Source organism: Micromys minutus (genome assembly GCF_963924665.1).
Source record: "Micromys minutus genome assembly, chromosome: 21".
NCBI lineage: Eukaryota > Metazoa > Chordata > Mammalia > Rodentia > Muridae > Micromys > Micromys minutus.
Window position 1 is genome coordinate 50,789,417 of NC_137956.1, and position 25,448 is coordinate 50,814,864.

The window sequence follows — 25,448 nt, forward strand, 5'->3', positions numbered from 1 at the left end:
GAACATATATGAGCATGTACACAAATGTGCATGTGTGTCTGGGTGTGTATGAGCATGTGTGCAGGTACGTCTGGGTGTGTGCACATGTACACAGATGTATATTGTGTCTGGGTATGTGTGTCTGGGTATGTGTGAGCATGTATACAGGTGTGTATGTGTGTCTGGGTATGTGTGAGCATGTATACAGGTGTGTATGTGTGTCTGGGTATGTGTGAGCATGTATACAGGTGTGTATGTGTGTCTGGGTATGTGTGAGCATGTATACAGGTGTGTATGTGTGTCTGGGTATGTGTGAGCATGTATACAGGTGTGTATGTGTGTCTGGGTATGTATGAGCATGTATACAGGTGTGTATGTGTGTCTGGGTATGTGTGAGCATGTATACAGGTGTGTATGTGTGTCTGGGTATGTGTGAGCATGTATACAGGTGTGTATGTGTGTCTGCGTATGTGTGAGCATGTATACAGGTGTGAATGTGTGTCTGGGTATGTGTGAGCATGTATACAGGTGTGTTATGTATTCAGGTATAAGTGTGTAGTGTTGAAGTTTAGGGAGAGCTGGAGTTTCCCCAGCATCTGTCTGCCCCATGTTTTTTCTCACAGCTGTGGTATGGTGAATTTGCCACATGATCATGTCCTTAAGTCACATCTACCCTGCCGGGTCCTTGATGATGGACCTAAAATGCTTTCCACGTGTGTGATTTTTGTCCTAGCTCTGTGTGCCATGGCTGACTTCCGGAGGTTCAAGGACACTGGGTTTTTGGTCCTCACCTTCTACCTTCTTTGAAACAGGGTCTTGTGTGCCATCTGTGCTGGCATTGCTGGTCAGGGCTTCTGGACTTCTCCGGTCTCCGCCCACCATCTAGTGATGGTGCTGGGATAATGCTCTGCCTGCCACACCTGACCTTCTGTGGATGGTTAGCATGTGAAAGCAAGCTCTTAATACGTGGGCAGCAAACACTGAGCTGTTTATCTCCCAGGGTAGGCCCGCAGCTACATGACAGGTTCTTTTTCCTCTGTCTCACAGGCAGTCATGGCCAACCAAAATTGATGTACCCCAAGACCTTGAAGATGATCTCACTGCCACCCCTCTGTCACATGCCACAGTCCCGCAGTCTCCTGCTCGGGCTGGTGACAGTGTCCTCAATGGCCACAGGAGCAAAGGCCTGTGTGAACACCCAGCCAAGAAAGATGAGCTCCCGGAGCTGGCTGGGCCAGCTCTGTCTACTGTTCCACCCGCAAGTCTGAAGCCCGCAGCCAGTGGGCGGAAGTGTCTCTTCAGGGTGGAGGAGGATGAGGAGGAGGATGAGGAGGACAAGAAGCCTGTGTCCCTGTCCACGCAAGTGGTGCTGCGCCGGAAGCCATCAGTCACCAACCGTCTGACATCTCGAAAGAGTGCCCCGGTGCTCAACCAGATCTTCGAGGAGGGAGAGTCTGACGATGAGTTTGACATGGACGAGAACCTGCCGCCCAAGCTGAGCCGGCTGAAGATGAACATTGCTTCACCAGGCACAGTGCACAAGCGCTACCACCGCAGGAAAAGCCAGGGCCGAGGCTCAAGCTGCAGCAGCTCCGAGACCAGCGATGACGACTCTGAGAGCCGCCGGCGGCTGGACAAAGACAGCGGCTTTGCTTACTCATGGCACCGGCGCGACAGCAGTGAGGGGCCACCGGGTAGTGAAGGTGATGGTGGCGGCCAGAGCAAGCCTAGCAGCGGTGGCGGTGTGGACAAGGCCAGCCCAGGCGAGCAGGGCACGGGTGGCGGTGGCCAAGGAGGCTCAGGCGGGACCCCATCGGGCACGGCGGGCTCCTCGAGGCGCTGTGCAGGCCCCGACTCCTCCTCCCCCGCCTCGGCCGCTGCCGCTCCGCGTGGTGCAGAGCTGGTGCAGAGCCTCAAACTCGTGAGCCTGTGCCTAGGCTCGCAGCTGCACGGCGCCAAGTACATTCTGGACCCGCAGAAGGCCTTGTTCTCCAGCGTGAAGGTGCAGGAGAAGTCCACGTGGAAGATGTGCATCAGCACTCCAGGCCCCACCCCCTCTGCTGACCTGGACCCAGTGAGGACCAAGAAGCTGAGGAACAACGTGCTCCAGCTACCTCTGTGCGAAAAGACCATCTCCGTGAACATCCAGCGCAGCCGTAAGGAGGGGCTGCTCTGCGCCTCCAGTCCTGCCAGCTGCTGCCATGTCATCTGACCTGTGAAGTCACTTCATCTGTTCTGACGTGACAGTGCATGGTCTTTGTGCATGCTGCTACACGCTACTTTTCTTTTCCAGCCGAAAAGTCTACTGTGTGATTTTACATTCATGATTTTCAGTGTGGATGACCAGGATGAAATTGTGTATCTGGAACCCAACGTAAATGGAGCGCTTAGAAATTCATGTTCTGCACTTAACCTGGAGGGAAAATGCTTTCGTTTCCTTGTGAAAAGCCCCAATTCCTGTCCTGACCTCCGGTGATAGGGAAACTCCATGCTCTGAGGCACGCTGGTGCCTGAGACAGAACCAAAGCAATAACGTGGTGATGCCCACAGGCCTGGGAGGAGCCACACCTGCTGCCAGCCACCCAGGGCTGTGCACCGAGAACCTTAGAGCCACGGTGTGAGCGCCCACACCTGTTTGTCTTAACCGATAGTGTGAAAGCAGTTGGGGCTCTGACATTTTCATTGACAGAATTTCTTGTTTGTAGTGAGATCAGCTTCTTAGCTTTGTGAGGCAGCTTACCCTAGAATTATAAGGAGACAATCTTTTGTGAGGCGATGAGGTGAACTCAAGTCTTAACTCTACTTAGAGTGTGTATGTCTATCCGACAGGACACAACAAAAGAGGCTCTGTGTAAGTTTCCCCCGCAGGACACAAGGCAGGGTTCCTTCCGACCTGTGTGGGGAGAAGTGCAGGTCCTGCTGCAGCGACCACAGTGCACACGGTGCACACAGGCGGCAGCAAAGTCAGGACTGACGAGGAAGCACAACTTCCTGGGGTGGTTTTTCAGGAGCTTGGTGGTGAGGTGGCCTGAGGTTTCTTCCATTCCATGGCAGCATCTGGCTCAGCTGATGAGAGACTACTCAGGAGAGGGTGGTGCTCGGAGCCTGTCGGTGGCTGCTGCCTTCCTCGCACACTGAGCTCTAGCCCTCCCCTCCCCTGCCGACTCCGGACTGACAGCCATCTCCCGAGGCCTCCTCTCTCGATGCCTGTCCTCCTTGATCTTGGGAAGCCCAGATGCTGGGTTTCCACACGGTGCCCTAGGGGGTTTGAAAGCAGTGTTTAAGTGGCCTGTGGGTAGGTGCAGCTGGCCCAGGGTCCTTTCCTCGCTCGTCAGCTGCCGCCCTGCCCTCGAGTGACAGATTGGGAGCGGCAGGGCAGGGCCAGTGCTTTCTTCAGTGCTCAGTGACTGCTTCTTTAGGTCCGTGTATATTACTCAGAACTTCAGTGTAACCTGACTTACTAAGTGACTGATACTTAAGATACTCCCTAGAGCTAGCTAACTGCTTGTGCTTTAAGCTGCAGTCCCATCCAGTGTGACGTTCACATAGCTGAGAGCTGTGAGGGTAGATGTGGGGGAAGCCATAGAGCACATTTGCTTGAAATTTTTAAGCAGGGATCTTCCAAGGGCCAGAAACCAGTGTGGTTCTCGGACACAGAGCCACATCTGTGTGAGCCAGGAGAGATGTCTATAAGGGGCATTGCAATAAACTGTCGCAGCTGTTTTCCAAGTCATGTACATACTCCTCTGTGGTCCCGTCCAGCCTCCAGTGGTTTCATATTCAGGTGTATATACGGTGCTCACTTTAGATCAGCAGTGTTGGCCATTCATGCTGCAGAGCTGTGTTGCAGCCTTATTAGCTGTGTGTGGTTGGTGACCCTCTGGGTACACAGATGTCTGCCGAGTGCTGTCTTACCCATTTGTTGACAAGTGGATGTCTGTGCATGTGTTGTGTGTCATGGGATGTCGTCACAGAGGGAGGGAGCAGAACCATCACACCAATAGTGGACCAAACTACTTCCCTGCTCTAACCAGTGACTTGTCCCCTAACCTGTCTTCAGAAGTCACCTAGAGTTATACAGTAGTGTATAAATTAAATATTGTGGGAAAAGTTAGTCTTGTATTTTTCTGTGTGTATATATATATAATTATGTACTTCTGGAATTCTATCTGTATTTAAAGATGTGACAATCTTGACACTGATTTTAATAGTCATGAGCCTGAACAAAGATGTCCTAGGAGTCAGAGTTGGTATGTGCTGAGAACACAAACTTGTCAGCTGATTGGTCAGTTGCCTCTAGTTCTGGCCAATCTTTTTTCTGTGTGTGAACATTGACAGGTATGTGACAGATGGGAAATAAACCAATAATAAAGTGACATACTGGTGTTCAGCAATAGAAGCCGAGTCTGTGTTCTTTCATTTACAGCTTTTTAAGTGTACAGAGCCCAGCACTAGGAAATGTGGTTTGCTTCCCTTGGGCCCTGCATTCCTGTCACTTGGTGGGGCTGAAAAGACAGTCCTGCCCACCCGTGTCAGTCCTCAGAGAGGCCTAGTACACTTTCCAAAGGGCAGCATTTCCTTTAAGCCATCTGGACAGAAGAAAGCCAGAACTGTAATGTGTCTCACCTGCTTGTCCTCGTTTGGCTGCTCCCTACTGTAGCAAACCAGCAGAACTGCCCCAGGCTCCCACGGTCTGCTCTGCCCTCTCCCGGCAGCCATGAGGCCTGTCTTAGTCATTGCCAGCCACTCTCTCCAAAAGCCGCCCTGCCCGCAGCCCTGCTTCCTGAACAATGACGTTGATCAGCATGACCTCCATTTGCAGAATCCAGGAGACAGAGCTTGGACTGACTCGAGAGGCACCTCACGTGGCGCACGTTTGACTATTACACAGTTCAGTGATTTGTGTAACTATTCCCATAATCAGTTTTCACACACCCAAAACAAGCTCACATGTCAAGATCTGCTTTCTTTTTCCTCTGCTTTACCTCTGGGCTGAGGCGGTCACAGCCCAGGGTACAGCATCAGTCTTATAAAAGAATTTGCTAAGTTGGGCTCTTCCAGCTAGAAATGTGCCATCTTTTAGACTCCTCTTCCTCCCTGCCTCAGAATGGATGACTCTAAGCTGACTTGAACCAACTCATGCAGACTCAAGACCACACACCAGACAGACCCACGTCTTCCCCCAGGGACACATTTCAGCCACCTTGGATCCGTTACCTAGATACATCTACCCAGCATGTCGGCCTCCCAAGCCTTTGAGATTCTCCCTGTCCTGGCAGTGCTCTCCCCTCAAATGGCAACTAGAGTTCTCCGGACTGGAATTCTTGGCGGCCTGCGTTGGTTACTTGTCTCATTCAGCAGCAAATACCTTGGCTGATAGTTTAAGGAAGGCAGGATCCATTTTGGCTCAAGTGAGTCCACCATGTCGGGGAAGGCATAGCGGTGGGTGCTTAGGACCATGTCCTGCTGCGTCTAGAGTCAGGAACTAGAGCTTTTGTGCTGCTCAGCTTTCCTTTGTCTTTCTACCCCAGCTAATCGGTAATTCCTCACAGACCTCACCAAAGGCCAAGTCTAGATAATCCTCCCAGGTAAGGACAGAGGATTGTCTCCTAGGTGATCCTGGAGCCTACGCCACCCCTTGCCAACTTGGCATCTAAGCACAGCGTGTCTACCCCTTCCCGTAGGTTCATGGCTGTCTCCATGCAAACTACATTCGCTCTAACTTTAAAAGCCCCGTAGTCTTGAACAGTTTCACCATATCTAAAAAGCCCAGAGCCCAGGGCTCATATGAAACACAAAGCAGTATCTTAACTGAGCACCCACAAAGCAAACATGCTCCCAGCATACAGTGATTCGAAGTAAGCATCTCTGTACTCAGAGGGAAAACAGGCTCATGGGAAGAAAAGAGCAGGCCAAGGTGAGACAGAAGCCATTGGTCTGCAGCTCCTACGGTGCAGACTCACTGGCCACCTCCACTCCATGCCTGCAGCTTCCCTGAGCAAAGGTCCTATGCCTCTGGCCTCTGACACCCGTGTCTCCACTGCAGACTGGATTTCATCACGGTGGCCTTTTTCAAAACCTTCAGGGTCTCTGACTGCCACAGAGTGCCTGGGCTCAGAGTGCCTGGGCTCAGCAGTGCTGTGCAAACAGAGCTGCCAGCCCGGTGTGCTGACAAGCCCCTTGTGCCTTGGCCTTTGTGAGCTGATCCTGAGCAGGGAACCGCCACTGCTTCAGTAGCTTACACTGTTTCCATGGGTGGGGTCTTTTCCTAGGCTTTCTTACCAGGAGCACCAGTCTCCTTGGTGGCTAATCTCCACAGTAACAGTAGTGCTGGTGGGTGAGTGCTCTGTCTGGAACTTTTTAATTTGCTCGAAATCTTTTTCCCCATCAAACTGAATTTTTAAAGACCTTTTCACCTGGTTTTTTTCTCATTTTCCGCTGTGGATATGCAAAACAGCAGTGTGGGGCAGCCATGTCGCGGCTTGAATATTGTCTTGAAATTTCCTCCATCGAACAAATCAGTTCACTTAAATTCATCTTGAGATCTTGAGAGATGGACAGATGAAGCTGTATTCTTTGCTGGGATACACTTTGAATGGCCTCTAGCCTAGCTCCTAAGAAAGTCCTTGTGTCTTTGGGACCTCCTGAGGGGCCTCCACTGCCCTCATTTTTCTCAGTATGCCTGTCTTCCAGGTGCCCTCCAGAATGGCCCATTGATCCCTGCTTACAGGATTTTGAGAAATTTTCTGGCCAAAAGTTCCAACACTCTGATTTCTTCTGTAAAACAGTCCCAAAGAACCACACAGATCGATGAACCTACTTTTCTGTGCTGATTCTGTTGCTAAGATGTCTGGTAAGACAACTGGAGAGGAAGACTCATTTTGGCTCACTGTCCTGGCCACGAAGCCAAGGCATCATGAGCTTATGAGATCGGTTACGATGCATCTGCCCCCAGAGTCAGGAGGCTCAGCTAGGCTTCTGGGGGATTCCAGATTCTGTCAAGTTAACAGTCAAATTACCATCACCCACCCTCCTCCCCTTTCACCCCAGCACCCTCCCATGAGTGAGTCTTACCTACCCTTTGTGTTGGTCCCACCTGAACCTGGTGACACCCTGGCGTGTGACTCCCATTCACTTGCTGAAAGTCTCCCCCCCATGATGCACAGCCTGTTTCAGTAACTAGGTTGGGTGGCTGTTGGGTGGCCCACACCAGCTGGTTCTGCCCCAGCTCTTCTCCCTCCTCTGTCAGCTCACCCGCCCCACTTTGCCTCCTCACCAGTCCGTGAGACACTTGGAGAGTTGGGGACAGTAGCCTCCATTCTCAGCCCTGGACAAGACTCTCCCAGAGCTAAGGAAAGTATCTTCCTTCCATTTTGTGGTTGGGAAAGAAGTATCTTCCCGAACTGAAGGCAGGGAACCCACCTACATGACTGTCCTTGGGCCACCCTTGCGTGGAGCATGAAGGCAGGCATGACTTCCCCAGGGTCCACATTGTGTGTCCATTGGTGGGAGCACTGCGTCAGACTTGGCCTCGTGGGGACGGGCCGCAGGGTTCATGTAGGGACTGTTCTGGCCCTCGCCCTGTGACCTTTCATCTTTGCCCTGGATGCTTTTCCCCAATGGAAGGAGGCAAGAGCTGGGGGATTAAGGCTGAGAACAGGGTGTTAGATGCTGGGAAGGGAATTTGTGAGATGGAGTGCTGTCAGCAGTGAGCCCAGTCCTGATGGCCAGCAAGGGGCACTCCACTCAAGTTCTGAGCACCTGCTTCCTTGTCCATCCAATGTGAGAGACAAGTGGAGTGTGAACCCTGGTTTTCTGCTTCTTTCAATGCTGGTCTTACCATATCAAAGCTCTGAGGTAAACGGGAATGGCGTCAGGGAGACGTCTCGCCTGATACCCAGGGCCACCAGCACAGGCCTAGTCTGTCTCGGGACCACCCTGGGCGCTCTGGTTTGAAACACTTTAACACGAAGCAAAAAGAGCTCCAGTGAGAGGTGTGGCAGGAGGTGCCCAGGGCACGTCAGGGGCTCAGAAATGGACTTGGCCGCGAGTGTCCAGCTACAGGAGTTTGACTGGGAAGTGACTCGGCCTGGAGCCAACCCCAGTGCCGTTCGGTTCTGTTGACACCCTGGGAGGCTTACTGGCAGTTGTATCTCACACTCAGGGAAGCAAGTTTAACTTGCATGTTTGTGCACAGAACGAGGCTTTAGTCTTTAGAAACCAGTCAGTGGGTTTGATTTGCCTGTATCTAGGACCCAGAGCCTGGGACCCTGGGAACGGCTCTGGTACCTGCTGGGACCTGCTGGGACCTGCTGGTGTGAGGACGTGGACACAGATATGTCCCTCGGCATACTCATCTCCTGGCTGCATCTGGACTCGGCTGCTTCATGTCACATCTTGCTAGGAAGCCTTCCAAGCAAAGCCTGTGGGACAGGCTTGTGTGTGAAATTCAACTGACATTTGCTTCCCTTATGCCTGGGGCTCTTGAAGCCAAGGCTTTTTTCTCACGACTGGCCTATGTGGTGCCTCCCAGTGACTTCTGTGGCTAGGAGAACACTAGGTATGGAGTCCCTGTCGTTTCCCAGGGTGCATCTCTCCTTTTCCTCCTTGGGCCCCTGCTTTGAGCAATGGGCTGAACTTCTGGCCTTCACGGGTCTGTCCCTGCCTGACCACGGTACCACTGTCCTGGGTACTGCCTCCTGGACTTGTTCCCCCAGCCAGGAGGGGACTGACACGGTGACTAAGCCTATTAATGAAGCTGGGGACCAACTCTTGGTAAGCGGGGTGGGCAAGAAACCAAATGCAGAGGGTTTTACCCAGGTGGTCCTCAGGGGCCAGGGAGAATGGCAAAAGGGACAATTTATCTTGGGTGTCATCATGAGGGCTGAGGGTGACAGCCTGGTCTAGAAAGTTCCATCAGGAAACCAACAACCACAGCATAATCATGCCTTGAAGTGAGGGTGAGGACAAAGGTCAGAGTCGGGGCTGCTGTCTCTGGGTAGAATGTGGCAGTCGGGAGCAGACCACCACTGAGCGGCATGGAGCGGCTGCCTGACCTCCTGCTGGGGAGGTTGAACATGGGGCCTGCCGGCTAAAGAGCTGTCAGCATAGCTTACAGGGTCCAGCAAGAGCATCAGCTCCCATCTTTATAGAGCTGGCCTCATGGACGATCTGTCATACCTGCAAATGAGCGGACACTGTGGGTTTGGCTGAGGAGGCAGACTGGTCACACGGCACTGCCGAGGCTTCCGGCCCAGCAGCAGTGTGTCACTTCACTCCTGGTCCCCATCTCATTGCTGCCCATGTCACAACCTCATGAGGGGGGAGGGGCAGTTGAAGCATTTGCCAAATCTGGGAGAAGCAGGAGTCAGAGCTGAGGGCTTTAATAAATAGCTCAGTTACAAAGTGTCAACACACCACCACAGAGAACCAAGGAGATTCAGGTGTGCTCCCCCCCTCCCACCACCACCACCACCGCCACCGACACTGCCACCGCCTCAGCATGGTTCCCTGTCATGAGCATAGTGGGTACAGATGCTAAGCCACCACCCTATCATGGGGCACCTGGGGTTGGAGGTGACTGGCACCTACTGTGAAAGCCATGTGGAAAGCTGGTGACTCTTTCGGGATAAAGTTCAAGGGCAGCTGAGGCTCCTGAGCAAAGTGATGTGGCTGGAGGGTGTGTGGCCCTGGGGGTCCAGGTGAGAGGGCGCCAGGGGAAGTTACCGAGAGTCCCAGCCTCTTCTCCCACAGAGCTAGTCCTTGGTGTGCCTGCTGTGCCCCACATCTGGGCTAAGTCCACGTTAGTGTCCGCCCCTCCTTGTGCAGGTGTGATGCAGACGTTCTTCAGCACGGGCTGGGGACAGGACGGCCAGCATGCTGAGGCTCAGGTAGCTTCCTTCCCATCTTCCTGGGACGCCTCCTTTAGGTTTTCTGCCACCAGCTTCACTTGCTGTGGAGGGAATACAGGGCACCAGGTGAACCCTGAGAGTCTGCAAGTGGTGCTAGCTCAGCAGAGGATGGGAACCCCAGGAAGGAGACAGCCCCTAGGCCACCACCCAAAGCTTACTTCCTGGGTTCCTTACCTGCTTGGAGAGAATGATTGTTACAGGTAGAAATGCCGGTGAGCCCAGAACACCGGGGCCTGACAAGCCTCTGGCTTTTCCGTGGGTGGAGTCAGAGAGCAGGACACCAATGCAAGACCATGTCTTTCTGGTATCCCTATGAGATGAGTAACTGGAAAACTTGGCCGTGTGAACCTAGGCACCCCATCTGTGCAGATGCACCTACCACCTTCCCCAGCTGCTGCCTCACAGGCATAGTGCCACCTTCCACAGTCCAGACCCTCCCCGAGGGAACACCTTGGAACCTAACTGGGAAGAGTTAGGTCCAAGTTTCCCTCCTCCCCCCAGTCCTGCAGATCCCAGACATGTCTTCTAGTAGCACTGGAGAGCACAGCCTCCTCAGGATAAAGCAGGGGTTTCCAGTAGTGGCCATTTGCCTATGACAAACAGTACCAGCCTGCATGGACCCTGATATCCCTGCAGGACCAGCAGGTCACACAGGCAGAACGGCCCCTCCCAGGGCTATGGACAGAAGCCCGTCTCTGCTTTGATAGATCTATGAGGTGTAATGTATCTCAGCCTACTGTTCCTCACAGCCAGCTCCATCTTCCCTCGTGGGACTCAGGGATGGCTGTGGAGTCTAGCCCTGCTCCCCATCTATACAGAGCCAGGGTGGATTTTAATGGAGGAGAGGAAGGTAGATGGGGTGACCAGTTGGCCAGAGCAGGGCATATTTTTGTGCAAGAGCCTGGGGCACTGGGTAGGTGGCCCCAGGGAATGGAGCAGTTGGTTTGAATCAGTCAAGCAGAATGCAGAAACAAGCCCCAACATGTGGCACACCTTCCCCAAGGAGAGACCCTCTTCTGTCTCCGCCCACCAGGCCTGTTGGCTCCTGCTGTGAAACCACCCCAGTCAAGGAAACTCAAAGCTGCAGCCCAGATTCACCAAGACCCTGGCAGCTGACACCCTGAACAACTAAGAAACGTCTGGATTGTCTTTATGACTAAAAGAATAAACGGCCGGGTATAAGCGTCTCTCTCCTGACCGACAAGTAACACGGGAAATAGAAGACTTGATTTAGAGAAGTGTTGACTCTAAGCAGACCCTGTGCTTCAGGCAGGGAGAGGACGGGGTGGCTTCTGTGGGTCCTGTGATGTGCAAGTTGCTCCTCCTGTGTATGCAGCTGTCATGTTGCAGATGACAGGACACAGTCACAGGACACGTGGGAGTCCACAGCTGTCCTACAAGGAGCTTCTTCTGGGATGGAGCCCAAGGCAGATGGGATTTCTTCCTAGAATGACCACTGTCTCTATTTGACCTTGTAACTGCTGTACCCATGGGGTGTCCCCTAGTGTCACTTCTTTAGGCCCAAGGTCGGCTCAGAATCAGCTTGCCTGGCTCAGGGTAGTTCAAAGGTACTAGTGGTGTCTGAGGTATCAGGGCCTTGTGGCTCGGCTGCGGCAGACTAGGGGATGATCACGTAACACAGGCTGTCTGACCTTTGCTTGCCCTAAGGGGGTCCATGAGCAATGGAGCCTAGGGGTCCAGCCAGCTGAGCCAAGGTCACCCCTCTGTGGCTGGTCCTTCAGGATGGTCTCCCTCGTTGGAGATTCCTAACTGAGTAGGAACCCCGAGCTGAAGGGCATCCCAAGGATACCAGCTCTCCAGTTTCTCTTCAGCAACTCTGACCTCGAGTGTCTGGGAACAGGGGAGGAAACCCACTCCTTTAACATCAGCTGGGCATAAACATCATGCAGGGTAGGATAATAGAGCCGACCTTTCCCTATAAAATAGCATTGAAGTAAAAAGAGAATAGTTTTTGGGTTTTTTTGTTTGTTTGTTTGTTTTTGTTTGTTTTTTTTTTTTAAACTCACGACTCATTCAAACACTTATGCTCCGAAGAGTCCTTCAAAAGTGCAGGTAGCTTCCTGTACCTAAGCTTTGCCTGGGGAGATGTGTGGCTGGGTCCCTCTTTCCCTTTGTGGAACTGAGGGAGATCTAAGACTGTTTATGCTTCCCCCAGACCTTGGAGGGGGTACAGTGAATCCTGTGGACCCCAGCCTCTTCGGCCTTCCTCCTTCATAGCAGACTCTCCCTAACTCTACCCTCAAAACATCAGGACACCCTGTTAGGAGTACTTGGAAACTTGCTTCCTAGACATAGCTACTGCCCAGCTTAAAATCTCTCAGCATCTGCCCCTACACCCTGACCCCCAGTAATCCCATGATGAAGGAATATGGGAGGAGCATGCCGATCATTCCCGTGGAGACGCTCATCTGGTCTCCAGGGACCCGGGTGAACAGTGGACACCGAGGGCATCTCAAGGTCGTTTGTTTAGTTGAACCGCATCTGGCTCCCCAAGTTTTCCAGGAGGGGAACTGGCCTGGGATAGAGTGACCGCAGTTCACTCGCTGCTCATCTCAGTCCTGGGTTAACTGGTCTGGGTGTAGCCCAGACCGTGGACTTCTGCAAGCTTCCTGGGTGGTTCTACCCTGCACTGAGGTAGAACACAAAGCCTCTGATGGAGGAGATGACAGGAAGAGCCAGGGGCCTTCCTGGATGGAGATGCTCAGCCTGCCCCGTCTGTCCTGCCACCACAGCACGGGCATCTCCAGGAATGCTACTTTCTCAGAGCTGGAACAATGGCTGGTTGAGCCACTGATCTGAGGGAATGCAGCCGGACATGAAGACTGAGGACTGCCCCGTACTTTCAGGTTTCAGAGCCACCTGGGCTGTCCTTAAATGCACACCCCGGTCAACCATTCCATACAAGGACCACAGTGAGGTTCATTTGTCTCTTAAAATCATGTCACAAAATGTGCTAGGTTCACTGTGGTTGGAGACCCAGAGCCTCTTGGACATCAGTCCCATGAGAACTTGATGGAGTTTGAGCTGGCCTACTGAGTTTCAGATCTGCAGACCAAATCCAAGGCCTTGCCTTTGCTAGACAAATGCTCTGCCACTAAGCTGCGGCCCCAGCCCCAGCCCAGCCCCAGCCCAGCCCCAGCCCAGCCCCAGCCCCAGCCCCAGCCCAGCCCCAGCCCCAGCCCCAGCCCAGCCCCAGCCCAGCCCCAGCCCCAGCCCCAGCCCAGCCCAGCCCCAGCCCCAGCCCCAGCCCCAGCCTAGGCTTCTAAAGTCAGATGCAAAGGCATGGGAAAGTAAGTTAGCAGTTCCTTAGCCACCTGAACCCTCAGAAAGAAGGTACCTAAAAGCTGGTAGACAAAGGTAAAGACTCGGGGATGCACACTCTCACAACAGAACCAGCTTCCGGAGTGCGTCAGAGAGGAGAGGTGGAAAGGATTATCCAGATGCAAAGGACAGAGAGAGCAAACTGAAATGGCTGCTGAATCCAGTCACCACATTTTGGAAACAGCCATGTGGGCCACTGGACAGCTGCATTGGGTGGGCTTTGTCTTTTAGCTTCTAAACACAACCCTACCTTGGAGGCACCCCTTTCTTAGAGGAGTGGGGTGCAATGAAATGAGCTCGTGTGTGAAGGCAGAGGGCAGCTTCATCCTTGAGGGAAAGTGACCTCTTTATAGCATCTGCACCCAAAAACAGACTTGAGGTTGGGGTGAAGGTGGGGAGCCCTGTGCCTGGCTCTTGACTTGCAGGCTGGCCAGAGAGCAGCAAGCTCTTCCCACGAAGCCACTTGGAATTAAAACCACAGCTTCCTTGCAGTGCGTCACAGTTCAGCATGCCAGCCCCAGGTGTGACCCGGGTGCCTACAGACCTCACATGTGGCTGTGGAGGTGGAAGGGCATCTGTCTAGGCTTACCCCTCCTTCTAACCATATCCCAAAGCGCCCAGGATCCTCTCCGATATATCTAGTGTTCTACATAAGACATCCTAAGGAAACAGGAGGTTCTGATGTTTCTTATGCCTCAGTGCACAGTGAGCTTAGGTGATGTCAGGACCACCAAATTTCTGTTTGTGAATAAAGCATCAGTGATGAGTGCGTCACGGGGCCCCACTGCGTCTGCAGTCCCCACAGTGAGAAGCTACTCACCTCCTCTGACTTCCTCATTTAATTAAATAATGGCTTCATTTTAGCGTTTCACACACGATGCTCTGACCACATTCAGCCCCTTCATTTCGCCTCCCCGGATGGCTCCAACAGCGGCTACTTTCCCCTGTCCTAGCAACCTTTAGCAAGTTCCCTTTTGTGGTCAATTCCCACGCAGATGTGCTCAGAGGATCCTACCTGGCCATAAGAGAGGCAAGTGTGTTTGAGTGTGTGCATGTGAGGGGTTGGATTGATTTGGGGTGTCTGTGCAGTAAGACAAACTTCCTCTGAGCACACTTTTTGGAAAAGCCGGCTCCCCACTTAGCATTTTATGCCTATGCATAAGATTGAACGTTCATATGATAAAATCAGATGCATCCACAGGGAGAACATGCTTACTAAGCAAAAGCTTGCACAATACAAGCCTGTCAATCAAAAGAGAGAACCACCCATGTACACCAACTCCTCCTCCTGGATCCCATAAAAGGAAGTACTCTCTTGGGGTTTTACTGTTGTAAACAGACACCATGACCAAGGCTACTCTTATAAGGACAGCATTTAAGTGGGGCTGGCTTACAGGTCAGAGGTCAGTCCATTGTTGTGGGAACCACAGTAGTGTCCAGGCAGACTTGGTGCTGGAGGAAGAGATAAGAGTTCTACATCTTGATCCGCAGGTAGCAAGGAGGAGACTGTTATACTGTGTGGAGACCTCAAAGCCTGCCCCACAGTGGCACACTTCCTCCAACACGGCCTCACCTACTCCAATGAGGCCACACCTCCTAACAGTGTCACTCCCTATGGGCAAGCATTCAAGCACATGAGTCCATGGGGGCCAAACCTATTCAACCCCCCACAGGCCCCAAACACTGACTCCTGACCATGACCCTCATGGAGCCCACGCCCTCTTGCAGCTACCCAAGCTACACTGCTCCTGTTCCTCTGAATGCAGCCATCTGTCTTCAGCTCCTGAAGATGCTGCCAGGACATCTGGTCCAGACTCAAACCCCTCAGTGTCTCTTCTGTTGTCCTGATTGGTTTAAAAGCTGGTTTCCACTTTCTAGGGAAATGTCCATCTCTTTCTATATCTGGTTGCTTTTGCTTAATATGACTTTTAATTCTATACTATCCTGTAAATGATGGTTTCATTCCCCCCCCCCCTCTCTCTCTGTCTCTCTCTCTCTCTCTCTCTCTCGTGTGTGTGTGTGTGTGTGTGTGTGTGTGTGTGTGTGTATGATGTTTTCTTCATCTCTTTCTATCAGATCCTATTACCTGATATGTGGGTGATTGTGTAAGTGTGCCCACTGTGTGCTGACTGGTTTCTTGAGGTGTGTGTTCAGGAGTGGTATCTATACTTAGTGTTTTAATACTTAATACTGCAGTAATACAGCATTCATGCCTTAATACTGATTTCACAGTAGCCATCTGCTGAACATTCCCTCGTGTACTATGGGAGCCACACTCTCCAATCCTGGCCAGCGTTTGCTGCTTTCTTGATGACAGCCATCCTGAGTGGGGTGAGAGGGAGTCGTCTGACCATTTCCAACAATGGTCCTGATGCCTCTGAACTGAAGTCTGATGTCAGTGGCTTCCTTCTCTGCTCCAATGCCACGCTTTGTGAAGCTAGAACATTCCAGGATGGCACCTCACTCATGGGGAGAGTGCTATCTTTGCTCTGCTCTTTGACAAAGAAGTTATGTTGGGTTAAGTCAACGTTGTCATCAAGACTGGTGGACGGCATGGAAAAGGTTTCCGAGCAGAAGCCACAGTGTGCGTGTCGCTTCTCAGAACTGATCCATCTGACAGGTGCTAGACTAAACGCACCTTCAAACAACCTGTCTTTCTCCCAACCAGCAGACAGAACAGGAGGCAGGTGATTGCTACCCAGAGTGGGGCTCTCCTGGTAAATATGCAGCCGTAGCCTGCAATGACCTGAAAGGCATCTGAAATGGGGACACGGATGAAATGCGTCAGGAACATATGGCCAGGGTTTTGTGGAGTACTTCTGTCATTGAGCAAAACCCATGGAAGACTCAACTTACGTGTCCTTAGGAAATGAAATGAAACTGTTTCTCAGAGTCCTTTGGAGTAAGACAATCACAGGCCACACAAATAACCAAATCCTGGGTGTCTTTTTTCTTTCCCCTTGAACTAAGTGTCCCGGATTAGCATATGGCAGAGCACATGGACTTTTCCACATTCCTCCTTGCACAGCCTCAGTTCAAAGGTGTGACAGAGGGAAGAGCCGTACCTGCTGAGGGGACTGAGGGAACTGTCCTCTTCTAAAGGGAAAGGACATCGGTGCCTCTGTCCTTGGCACACACAGCCCTGTGGCCCAGGCAGGTAGGAAGTGATGGCTGACCACACAGCAAAACACAACCAGACAGAAAGGGGACAACACCTCCCAGTGTGACTCAGACCCCAAGCCTCAGCACCTTGAGAGGAACTCCTTCCAAACAGCCCTCACAGGGTGCAAAAACGCATGTGCATCAAACGGGGCAGGGATTTCTGCAGCCCCTGAGTTCCAGCTTCCAGGGATGGTCATCCTCAGAGAAGCAGGGTCCCACAGACCGTTCATGGTATTTTAACAGGAGCTATGAGAGACTCACAGCCCCTCAGAGTCCAGCTACCACAGACACAGCTAGAACCCAACCCCTCCTACATCTCCTCTCTGTCCTCCAGCTGGGGACCTCACGGCAGAGCCGTGTGCAGACCACTCTGTGCCTCCTGATCTCCTGGACCAGCAGCTGCACCGTAGCTCCAGGCAGCCACTGACCCCAGCTGCTCTGAGAACACACTGCGCTCTCTCGGCTCCTGTGTATAAGGTGACAGGGTGCCTGCAGGTGACAGGGTGCCTGCAGGTGACAGGGTGCCTGCAGGTGACAGGGTGCCTGCAGGTGGCAGGGTGCCTGATACCTCGTTGCTGACCTTCTCACTCCTGAACTGTAGTCTAGAATTGGAAGAGAGTCAAAAGAGGACCAAAGGGGACTTCTCGGTGTACCGTGATACCAGCTGCCTTTGCTCCTCACACCCCTTTCTCCCACAGGCGGCTGAGTAAGCTGCTTCTCTGATTTGTCCACGTCACACTTCCTGGAGTGGAGCCTCAGTGGAGAAGAGCCAGGGTGGTGGCTCTGGACTGCACGTGCTCTCAGAGACAACCTTCTACACCAAGAAGCAAAAATGCAACAGTCATCTGCGGATGCTCCACAGACGGTGAGGGTCCCTCACAGAGTGTTGTAGCAGTAAGTATTAAGCAAATGGAGAAAGGTTCCAAGCACCAAGCCATGCTACCTCCTGCTACGCTCTGTCCCTGGCGGTCTCTCCGCCTCCATGGCCAGCCCCATGCAGCAGCCACTTTCTCATTGCTCTCTGCTGTGGACTCTGCTCCCATTCCCAGCGTCCGCCCCCTGTGGTTATGGTCACAATTCCCAGTATGGTTCGCCACCTGTAGTGGTAAGTATGAAGCAAATGGAGAAAGGTTCCAAGCACCACACCACACTACCTCCTGGTCCATCCTTCTCCTTTTCCATCTTCTCGTCTTCTTTCTGCTCCTCAGGAGGTGTCCCTCCCTCAGATCTAGTCCATACTGGATCAAGACTGGTGCTTCCATGTTGCTGACAGCGGACTGTACAAATAGGCAGTGTCTCTACAACTTGTCTCAGTTCTGGAAGCCATGTTAGGCTTCTCATCTTTTCAGATAGTATTGGTCGTTCTTGGATTTCTAACAGGGTTGAAGACTAATTATAGTCTCGCAGCCTACCCAGGTTATCTGACATAGAGAGAACATATTTAATTAGATAGTTTTCAGACAGTATACAAGCTAACAGAGACACCGATTTTAACACAGATTTTAAGCCTTTCTTAAGCTGGGGTAGATAACAGTGTTCTATCTATTTAGTTGACAAAAACGATGGACTGGGTGTTGGGTGTATGTTGTACTCTGTAAATCACAGAATGGTAACAGTTGTGATCAGCTTACATTTGAGAGAAAAGTTTGTTTGTTTTTAATTAGACAGAAAGAGTGAGATATGGTTGCTGTCTATATACAGGTGAGGGCAGACAAGATAAGGCAAGGCCTGTGATTGGGCAGTGAAAAAGAAAGGTGGGCACGGAGGCTTGTTTGTTTGCTTTTGTTTTTGTGGGAGGATAGGAAAAAAAAGAAGAGAAGATGGAGGAGGAGGAAGATGACCCACCCCCATGAGTCTTTAACAGCCACGGGTAGCTATGAATGACTTGTAAAGGATGGATAATTACAGGACAAATTGTCTCATCTAGGTGGGCAGTTTGTACCAATAGCAATTGGCTCTGAGTTCATTGTGTGGTCATTTTGTAGAGTGAGAATTTACTGATATAAATCTGATTGATAAATTACAAGCCTCAAGAGGTTTGATTTTATAGGATCATTGGAAATTGTGACAATAACCTTAGGGGGTGGATGCTGGGAATGGGAGCAGGGTCTGCAGCAGAGAGCCATGGAGGCGGAGAGACCGCCAGGGACAGAGAGTGGCAGGAGGCAGCGTGGCGTGGTGCTTGGAACCTTCCTCCATTTGCTTAATACAGACTGTCCGTAAAACAGGTGCTCCATTTGCAATTCTCTCCTAAGTAGATCTTCCAGAGTGTTTAAGAATGTGTTTTCACAACTCAAATTTTGGTACTGTTTCAGATTTTAAAACTGCTGACAAAATTCAAGGAGTCCCAAATCACATGCATGTGCCAGTTGCTCAAGCCTCACACCACAGTTTCCTGAACCAACTAGGTGAATCACAACCTATCACCCCTAAATGAGTCAGCGAAAAATCAGAAAAGCAAGCCCTTTTTTATGTACCCGAAGACACTTAACCCAGTGACCCTCAACAGTGAAATGACGACTGGTCCCCTGCGTCTCTCACTTCCCCAACTGTATCAAAGTGACAGAATCCAGAACGTGCAAAACAACAAGATAAGGCAAAAGCAAAGCTAGGGGTGGTGGCATAGTCCCATATGCCCCGCACCAGGGAAACTGAGGCACAAGGGTGGGGAGATCAAGGCCAGCCTGGATTATATAGTGTGACCCTGCCTCTAAAACAAAACCAATATATATATATATATATACCAAACACAAAATAAATTCTAGACGTTGAAGTCCCTCTGAAGAAGATTCAGAAAAACTGTGGCCTAAACAGAGTCCTCGGGGAGCCAGCAGGGCACTGTCACTCAGAGGCTGCTCTTCACAGCTAGGCTTTAGAATGTGGGTCAGGCATTTCTCATGAGTCTCATGACCATCATAACCCTGACCCCGTCCCCGGGGTTCCAGCTTTTGTGGAGCCTCCTATCCTCCGGTGTGAGTTAGACCTAGCCACTTGCTTTGAACTAACAGAAGGTGAGACACAGTGTGTGGTGGTTTTAGAGACACTGGGCTGTGTCCTGGGTGCCCTGCGGGTCTCCAGCCTGTCCCCAGGGGGTTGCTTGCTTATCTCTAGTTCCCAAAGCCTCTTCAGATCAGCTCCTGCCTTATTAACCCAATGAAATGCTCCGTGTGAGGTAACTCACCCTGTCATGGCCACCCTGTACAAAGCAGGGTCTCTCCAGACACTACGATACAACAATACTGACAATTCTTACGCCCTCCCCACCTTTGAGACTTACAGTCCAGTGCTGGAGTTATCAGTATGTGCCAACAGGCCCAGCTGTCTCCTGGAGACTCTGCCCTGGGCTGAGGCAAGTCTTGCAGGCTCCAACTCCTCCAACAGGCCCTCAGAAGCTGGCTGCTTCTCAAAAGCCCATTCTAGGTTCCTCTTGTCCCCACAGAACAGAGGACAGAATGTTCTAGCAAACACCTACAGCTTGCAACTGAGGGCCTGTGCAGCTAGTCTGGCTCCACCTGAACTAGTTCCCATGGCAACAGCTGCAGGTAGTGGGGCTCCTGTCTGCAGCAGCTCTAGATGCCTAGGCAACCTCTTTCCACAGCTTGCCCCCTGGTGGTAGAGCCCAGGATGCACACCACCAGTCAGACTGCCAGAAGCCTTCTCAGTCGCCTCATAGTTAGGACAAGAATGAACTAGTCACTAGATCCTGGATAACGGTGTTTAACGTTTCTTTCCTCTCTGCCTTTGGAGATAGGTATGTGGTGCCTGGAGCAGTGGCAGCTACCTTGAGACCATGAGGAATGACCACGCCAAGGATGGCTGGTGTGAGAACTGAAAAAGCCTGTGTCCATCATAAATGATGTTCTCAGCTGCTCCCCAGCCCTGGGAGGTCAGTGAGGACTTGTTTGCAGTCAAGTTCACGTCATGATTTTGACTCTTTATATGGAAATGATCCAGAGATATTGCAGGCTGCCAAAGCCCAAACAACTCTCACTCTTCTGGAAAGCACTGGGTATTCTCTCCGCTGAGCCTGCACAACTCCACTGAGTGGGAAGGCCTGTCGACGTGGTGCTGTCCCTGCCCACAGCAGGGCTTGAAAGCCCCAGTCACACGGCTGGTTCCTAACAAGTCCACCGTGGGTTCTCTGAGATCCTGTCCACTCACTGGTTTCAAGCTCAGTTTAGAATCCAAACTTTTTTTTTTTTTTTGGTGTCCATCCCAACAAAGATGTTTTTCTTTCTTAGCCAGTCTTGACCTTTGACACAAGAGGTCTCCAGCCTCCCTCCCCCACCCGTTCCTCAGTGCTAAGTGTTCTGGGTTCTCCACAGTAAGCGGCACCGGGCACCAGGGGTCTGGCACAGCTCCCTGGTCCCTCGTCAGGGACACAGGCTGGAGCTCTTTTCCACCTTTATTTCTAAGGCAAGGAGACGAAGCTCAGCTCAGCAGCCTCTTCATACCACCCGGCCTCGCGCAGGCAAAGCAGCCTCCGAAGAAGACTTCCCACCACACTTCATTTGCATAGCAAGGGAGGCTGCTATGGTCCTTAGGTAGTCTCTCAAGTTTGGAAATCTCTGTCTAAAGGGCACCTCACTTCCGGTGGCCTCTGGTGGCCATCCCCAGGCTTCTTCCAGCAGGGTGTGGCCCTCCTGTTGTGCTCAGCCTCTCCTTACAAAGCCAGCTGCTCCTGGCGGCTTCCCTCAGTTCTCTCTTCCCTGTATAGGATTCTTCTCCCTTGGCCTCTTGATCTTCAGCCTTTTCTGCATTTTCTATTCCTGGCTTCCTCTCTGAACTTTTCCATTGTAAACTGGAATACATGATCTACTCAAAACAGTTAGAGGCTATGCACCCCTTCTGTCAAGACTGGCTAAAACTTATGGAAAATAACTAATCAACAAATCCCTGTGTTTCTCATCTTGTTAGTTTCTTGCTAAAAGACTACATTTCCCAGCTTTCCTTGTGGACTACAGAAGTCATTTCCACCCCTGTACAGGGCCACATCTCATCTTTCCCTTGCTGAGAATAAACACAGGCCTGGCTAAGGGTAGACCAAGCCTCTCTTCCTCTCAAGAGGCTTCAATGCTTCCCATGACACAACTGGAGGATGGGTCACAGGACAGATGTGTGGGAAAAGCTGTTCAGCTCCCACATCTTCAGTCTTTCCTCTGCGGATTCTGGGGAACTGAAGTCTGTCAGGACAGCCTCTGCCGGGCTTCCATTCCCAGCAGTGCGTTAAAGAGCAGAGGCAGGACGGTAGCCTGCGATGAGGTCCTGGGCAGTGGGGTTATGGGCATACGCTCCAGCGGAGCCTCTCTTCAGCCAGGCTGGCTCCAAGCCTTTGCCCTCCTGCCCCCACTTCTCCAGTGTCAGGATCTCTCCCTTTGCTGTGTCTTCTCCGCACGCTGATGAGATACGAAGTCCCACTCGTGACTGACTCTATGTACACTCAAGTTTAGAAATTCTATGAACCTGTCAGCGACAAGGTCTCAAGATCTGACCTTATTTCCTCTAGAACGTGCATTCAGGGCATGGTCCTCCTAGGGATCGAGTGTGGTTCCTGCCTACTGACATCCAGTCCTTCCAGAGACTTCCATCAGCGGCTCACTCCCCTGCAGTCTCTGTGGTCACAGGCCGGTCACTTGCTGCTCTGACCTGCCTCCTCCTCCCATGTTGTCTTCATTATGACTTTACCACATGCTCTGAAAACATTACCACTAGTCTCTGGTTTGTTCTTTTTTGGAGTTTGGCTATTTTTAGGTCCTTTATTTTCCATGTCAATTTTAGAAACAGGCTTATCAGCTTCTACAGAAACACAGATCAGAGGCTGCCAAATTTCCCATGGTAAAGCTGGACATTTAACAGTTTTCCAGTTTCTGTTACCGGAAGACTCTGCTGTTCTGTGAAGGGGCAGAAGCATGACCAGCGAATGATGTGGCCACATTCTGACTCCTGGGCTCTCCTGTGGCTTTACTTTCCACAGCTGTCTAGGAACAAGGCCTTGAACTTTTTTATGTAGACGCGCCTTGTGTGTCTTTCCTCTTCCTTTCTGAGCTTGACTCTGCCAGAGACTTCAGCACACTTCTGACTCTCCTGTTGGTCCTCACAGCAAAGGGCCAACAGTCACCCAGTGCTAATGAGAGCCACTAGTGATATCCAGCCTCAGGCTGAGAAAGTTCCGGTTGCTGGGCATCTGTTACAAGAGCATACAGTTACGACGTTTGAAACATGGATGCTTTGGGGTTGTATCGTTGTAGTTTGTCAGGTGGGTCAAATGGAGGGCTCAGCTAGTAGTTACCTCCTGCTAACAGGCTGGGCAGGCTTTCCCAAGTGTCCTTCTGAGTTTTCTACAACAATACTGGCCAGCCCTGCATGCCCGGTGTGGCCCTCTGCTCCTGATGGTTCTTTCCCTGGTCAGTTTCCTCACACCCTGCTGACATAAAATAGGGCCTTGTTGGACCTCTGGTGCTTTCTCTGCACCACGTTATTCCACGGTTCTGCCTATCCTGGGATCCTTAGCAGCTTCGTACTCCCTGAACCCTCTTTTCAAGGTGCCAGTGTCGGTTCAGAGATTAACAGGTCCACCTGTCCCTGGAGCACCGGGCTGGTGGTAAGCATTATTTTACAGTTAGCGACAAGATCTTTACATTTCTTCAGTACTCCTGATATTCATCCTCCTGAAAATGAGCATCCGAGGCTGAGATGTGTTGACTCTCCAGTGAGTAACTACTGGCCTCTTCCTTGCTACCCTAGTTGCTCTGAATAAAAGGATTGCCAGTCAAAAGCTGGGCTTTCCTTGTTTTGACACCAGCCATCTTGAACATTACACAGTTCCTCGAGAAAACCACATGATGGTTACAGCCGAACACAGCAGCTTCTGTCTCAGCCAGGGCTGTCTCAGTTTGCTCCAGACAAGTTGAGGGTCACAATCTTAAGTGAGATCTAAGGAATTGCAATCATCTCTTCCAGGGACCAGAGTGGGGCACTTCCCCTGGTGGCTCAGGCACTGCTGTGAGGGATGCTAAAGATTTCAAAGACTGTGACTGGTGTAGACACAAACCTTCATTTGCATATGAGGCAAGCTGTAATTGGTATAAACACAAACCTTCATTTGTATTTGTGATGAGCCCCTGGTGTTTCCCCTCCTGGGAGTGCTCTGCAGAAGGCACTGCCCCCTCCCTGCAGCTCAGGCTGGGCTGCTCCTCAGCTCTGGTTCTTACCAGCCCTATGTGCATCCTTCTAGACAGTACTTTTGTTTTTCACATTCTTAGTGGATTTTCATGCGTTTTACCTTTTAAAACGGGATGGCTTTTGGAAGAAAGTCCCTTCCCTCACCCAGGAATAGTAGAATGGAGCTTCTGGAATGAGCCCATCAGCCTAGAGATCCCCAAGTTGTTTTAAGCTACAGGTTTCTTCCAGCTGGGAACACTGTGCTGTGTAAGGGGGAACCAGGCAGTATTAGCCAATGTGCAGATGCTTAGAGATTTGAGCCGCAGCTATGCTTTGCCCAGAGGCTCTACCCTTCCCAGCCATCTTCAGGACGCCTCGCCTGCCCGCTGGCCTCCTGAGAGGAAAGTGAACCTCGGTGTGCACTTCTAGTACCAAGCTAATTGCTAGTGGGTCAAGAGCTTAGACGCCAGACTAAGAGGCAGTTCTGCCTTTTAAAGCTTCACCATCATTCCCATGGCTCACACCCCACCATCTTCTTTCCTGGTTTTGGTTTGTCAGGCAAGGTCTTAGTATATAGCCCAGGCTGGCCTCATACTTGTAGCTCCCCTGCCTCAGGTTTCCAAGTGCTGAGATTGTAGGCTTACACTCCTGTGAAGCCAAGAGTAGCTCCAAAATTTCTTATGGTATTAAATAAATGAAGACTTTTTAAACGGTTAAGGTCTGTGCCATAGTTTGGCTGTTTCTAGGTCTTCAGAGTCCAGCGCTCCCATCTCGAGAAGCTGTGCCCCTTGGTGAACTCTGACCTCTGAGGCACAAGCTCTCATGGGTGGGGAGGATCCTAGGGAAACAGACTGATATCTTGGGAGAAAGGGTGAGTTGCCATAGTCCACACGAGGGAAGTGGGGTAATGTGACGGTGACCACCTCCATCAGGAAGTCTCTGAAGGGCAAATGTGGGTGTCCCAGCTCAGGTTAGAACACCCACACTACTGTGGTACATGAAAAGATGGGGCTGTGAGGAAGTGCTGAGTCATCAGGAGTTGGGCCTTCACAAACAGGACTAGGATTCTCAGAAGACAGATGATGACTGAGAACATTGCCAAGAGCCTGTGGCAAGGTGCTTCCGAGCATGTGTGAGGCCTAAGGCCTTAATTCACAGCAATGCACACACAAAAGAGAGAGGGTTCTCCCCTTTGTCTCTGTCTGTCTGTCTGTCTGTCTGTCTCTCTCTCTCTCTTTCACACACACACAGAGGGTTCTTCCCTTTGTCTCTCTCTCTCTCACACACACACAGAAGGTTCTCCCCTTTCTCTCTCTCTCTCTCTCTCTCTCTCTCTCTCTCTCATATTCACACACACACACACACACACACACACACACACACACAGAGAGAGAGAGAGAGAGAGAGAGTCAGGGTTCTATGTTTGAACGAGAGTGTCTTTGAGGCTGCAAGCCCTTACCAGGTTCAGAGTCCAATAGTGCCTTAATCCTGGGTTTCCTGGTCTGCAGAACTATAAATACCCATTGCTTATGAATGATTCAAAATAAGGCGTTCTGTCACACCCTGAATGAACAGTGGCTTTCTAAGAACTGGCTGTGTGACTTTATGGACTCATAGCTTTTCTTCAGTTTACATGAAATAGGCAAATTACTTCTTAGTACATCTTAATCCCTAAGCTTTTGTTCAAAGCTAAAATTTTAGCCTAAAATATGTGGTTCTCACTGCCTAATTACTGACAAATTCATATGACACTGGTCATTCTCAACAGCCACTTTGACAGAGGTAATTGCCTCCTCCTTTGGCACTAGAGGAAGAAAAAAAAATCTATTTCATTCAAGTAGCACAGCAGTTAAGGTGAAATATCAAACTGAGGCGTTCTTGAACTTGTAATGT

The 25,448-nt window shown here is 51.3% G+C and overlaps 2 protein-coding genes across 2 annotated transcripts in view; one reads left to right on the forward strand and one right to left on the reverse strand.

The window, feature by feature from the left end:
• SNRK (SNF related kinase) overlaps positions 1-4,369 on the forward strand; it is a 39,234-nt gene extending 34,865 nt beyond the window's left edge. The window contains exon 6 of the mRNA XM_080934274.1: positions 1,027-4,369. Coding sequence (XP_080790400.1) covers positions 1,027-2,191 — 1,165 coding nt within the window. The 3' untranslated portion in view covers positions 2,192-4,369. The remainder of the gene's footprint in view (positions 1-1,026) is intronic.
• A 5,094-nt stretch (positions 4,370-9,463) lies between these two features.
• ANO10 (anoctamin 10) overlaps positions 9,464-25,448 on the reverse strand; it is a 103,761-nt gene continuing 87,776 nt past the window's right edge. The window contains exon 14 of the mRNA XM_080934067.1: positions 9,464-9,931. Coding sequence (XP_080790193.1) covers positions 9,866-9,931 — 66 coding nt within the window. The 3' untranslated portion in view covers positions 9,464-9,865. The remainder of the gene's footprint in view (positions 9,932-25,448) is intronic.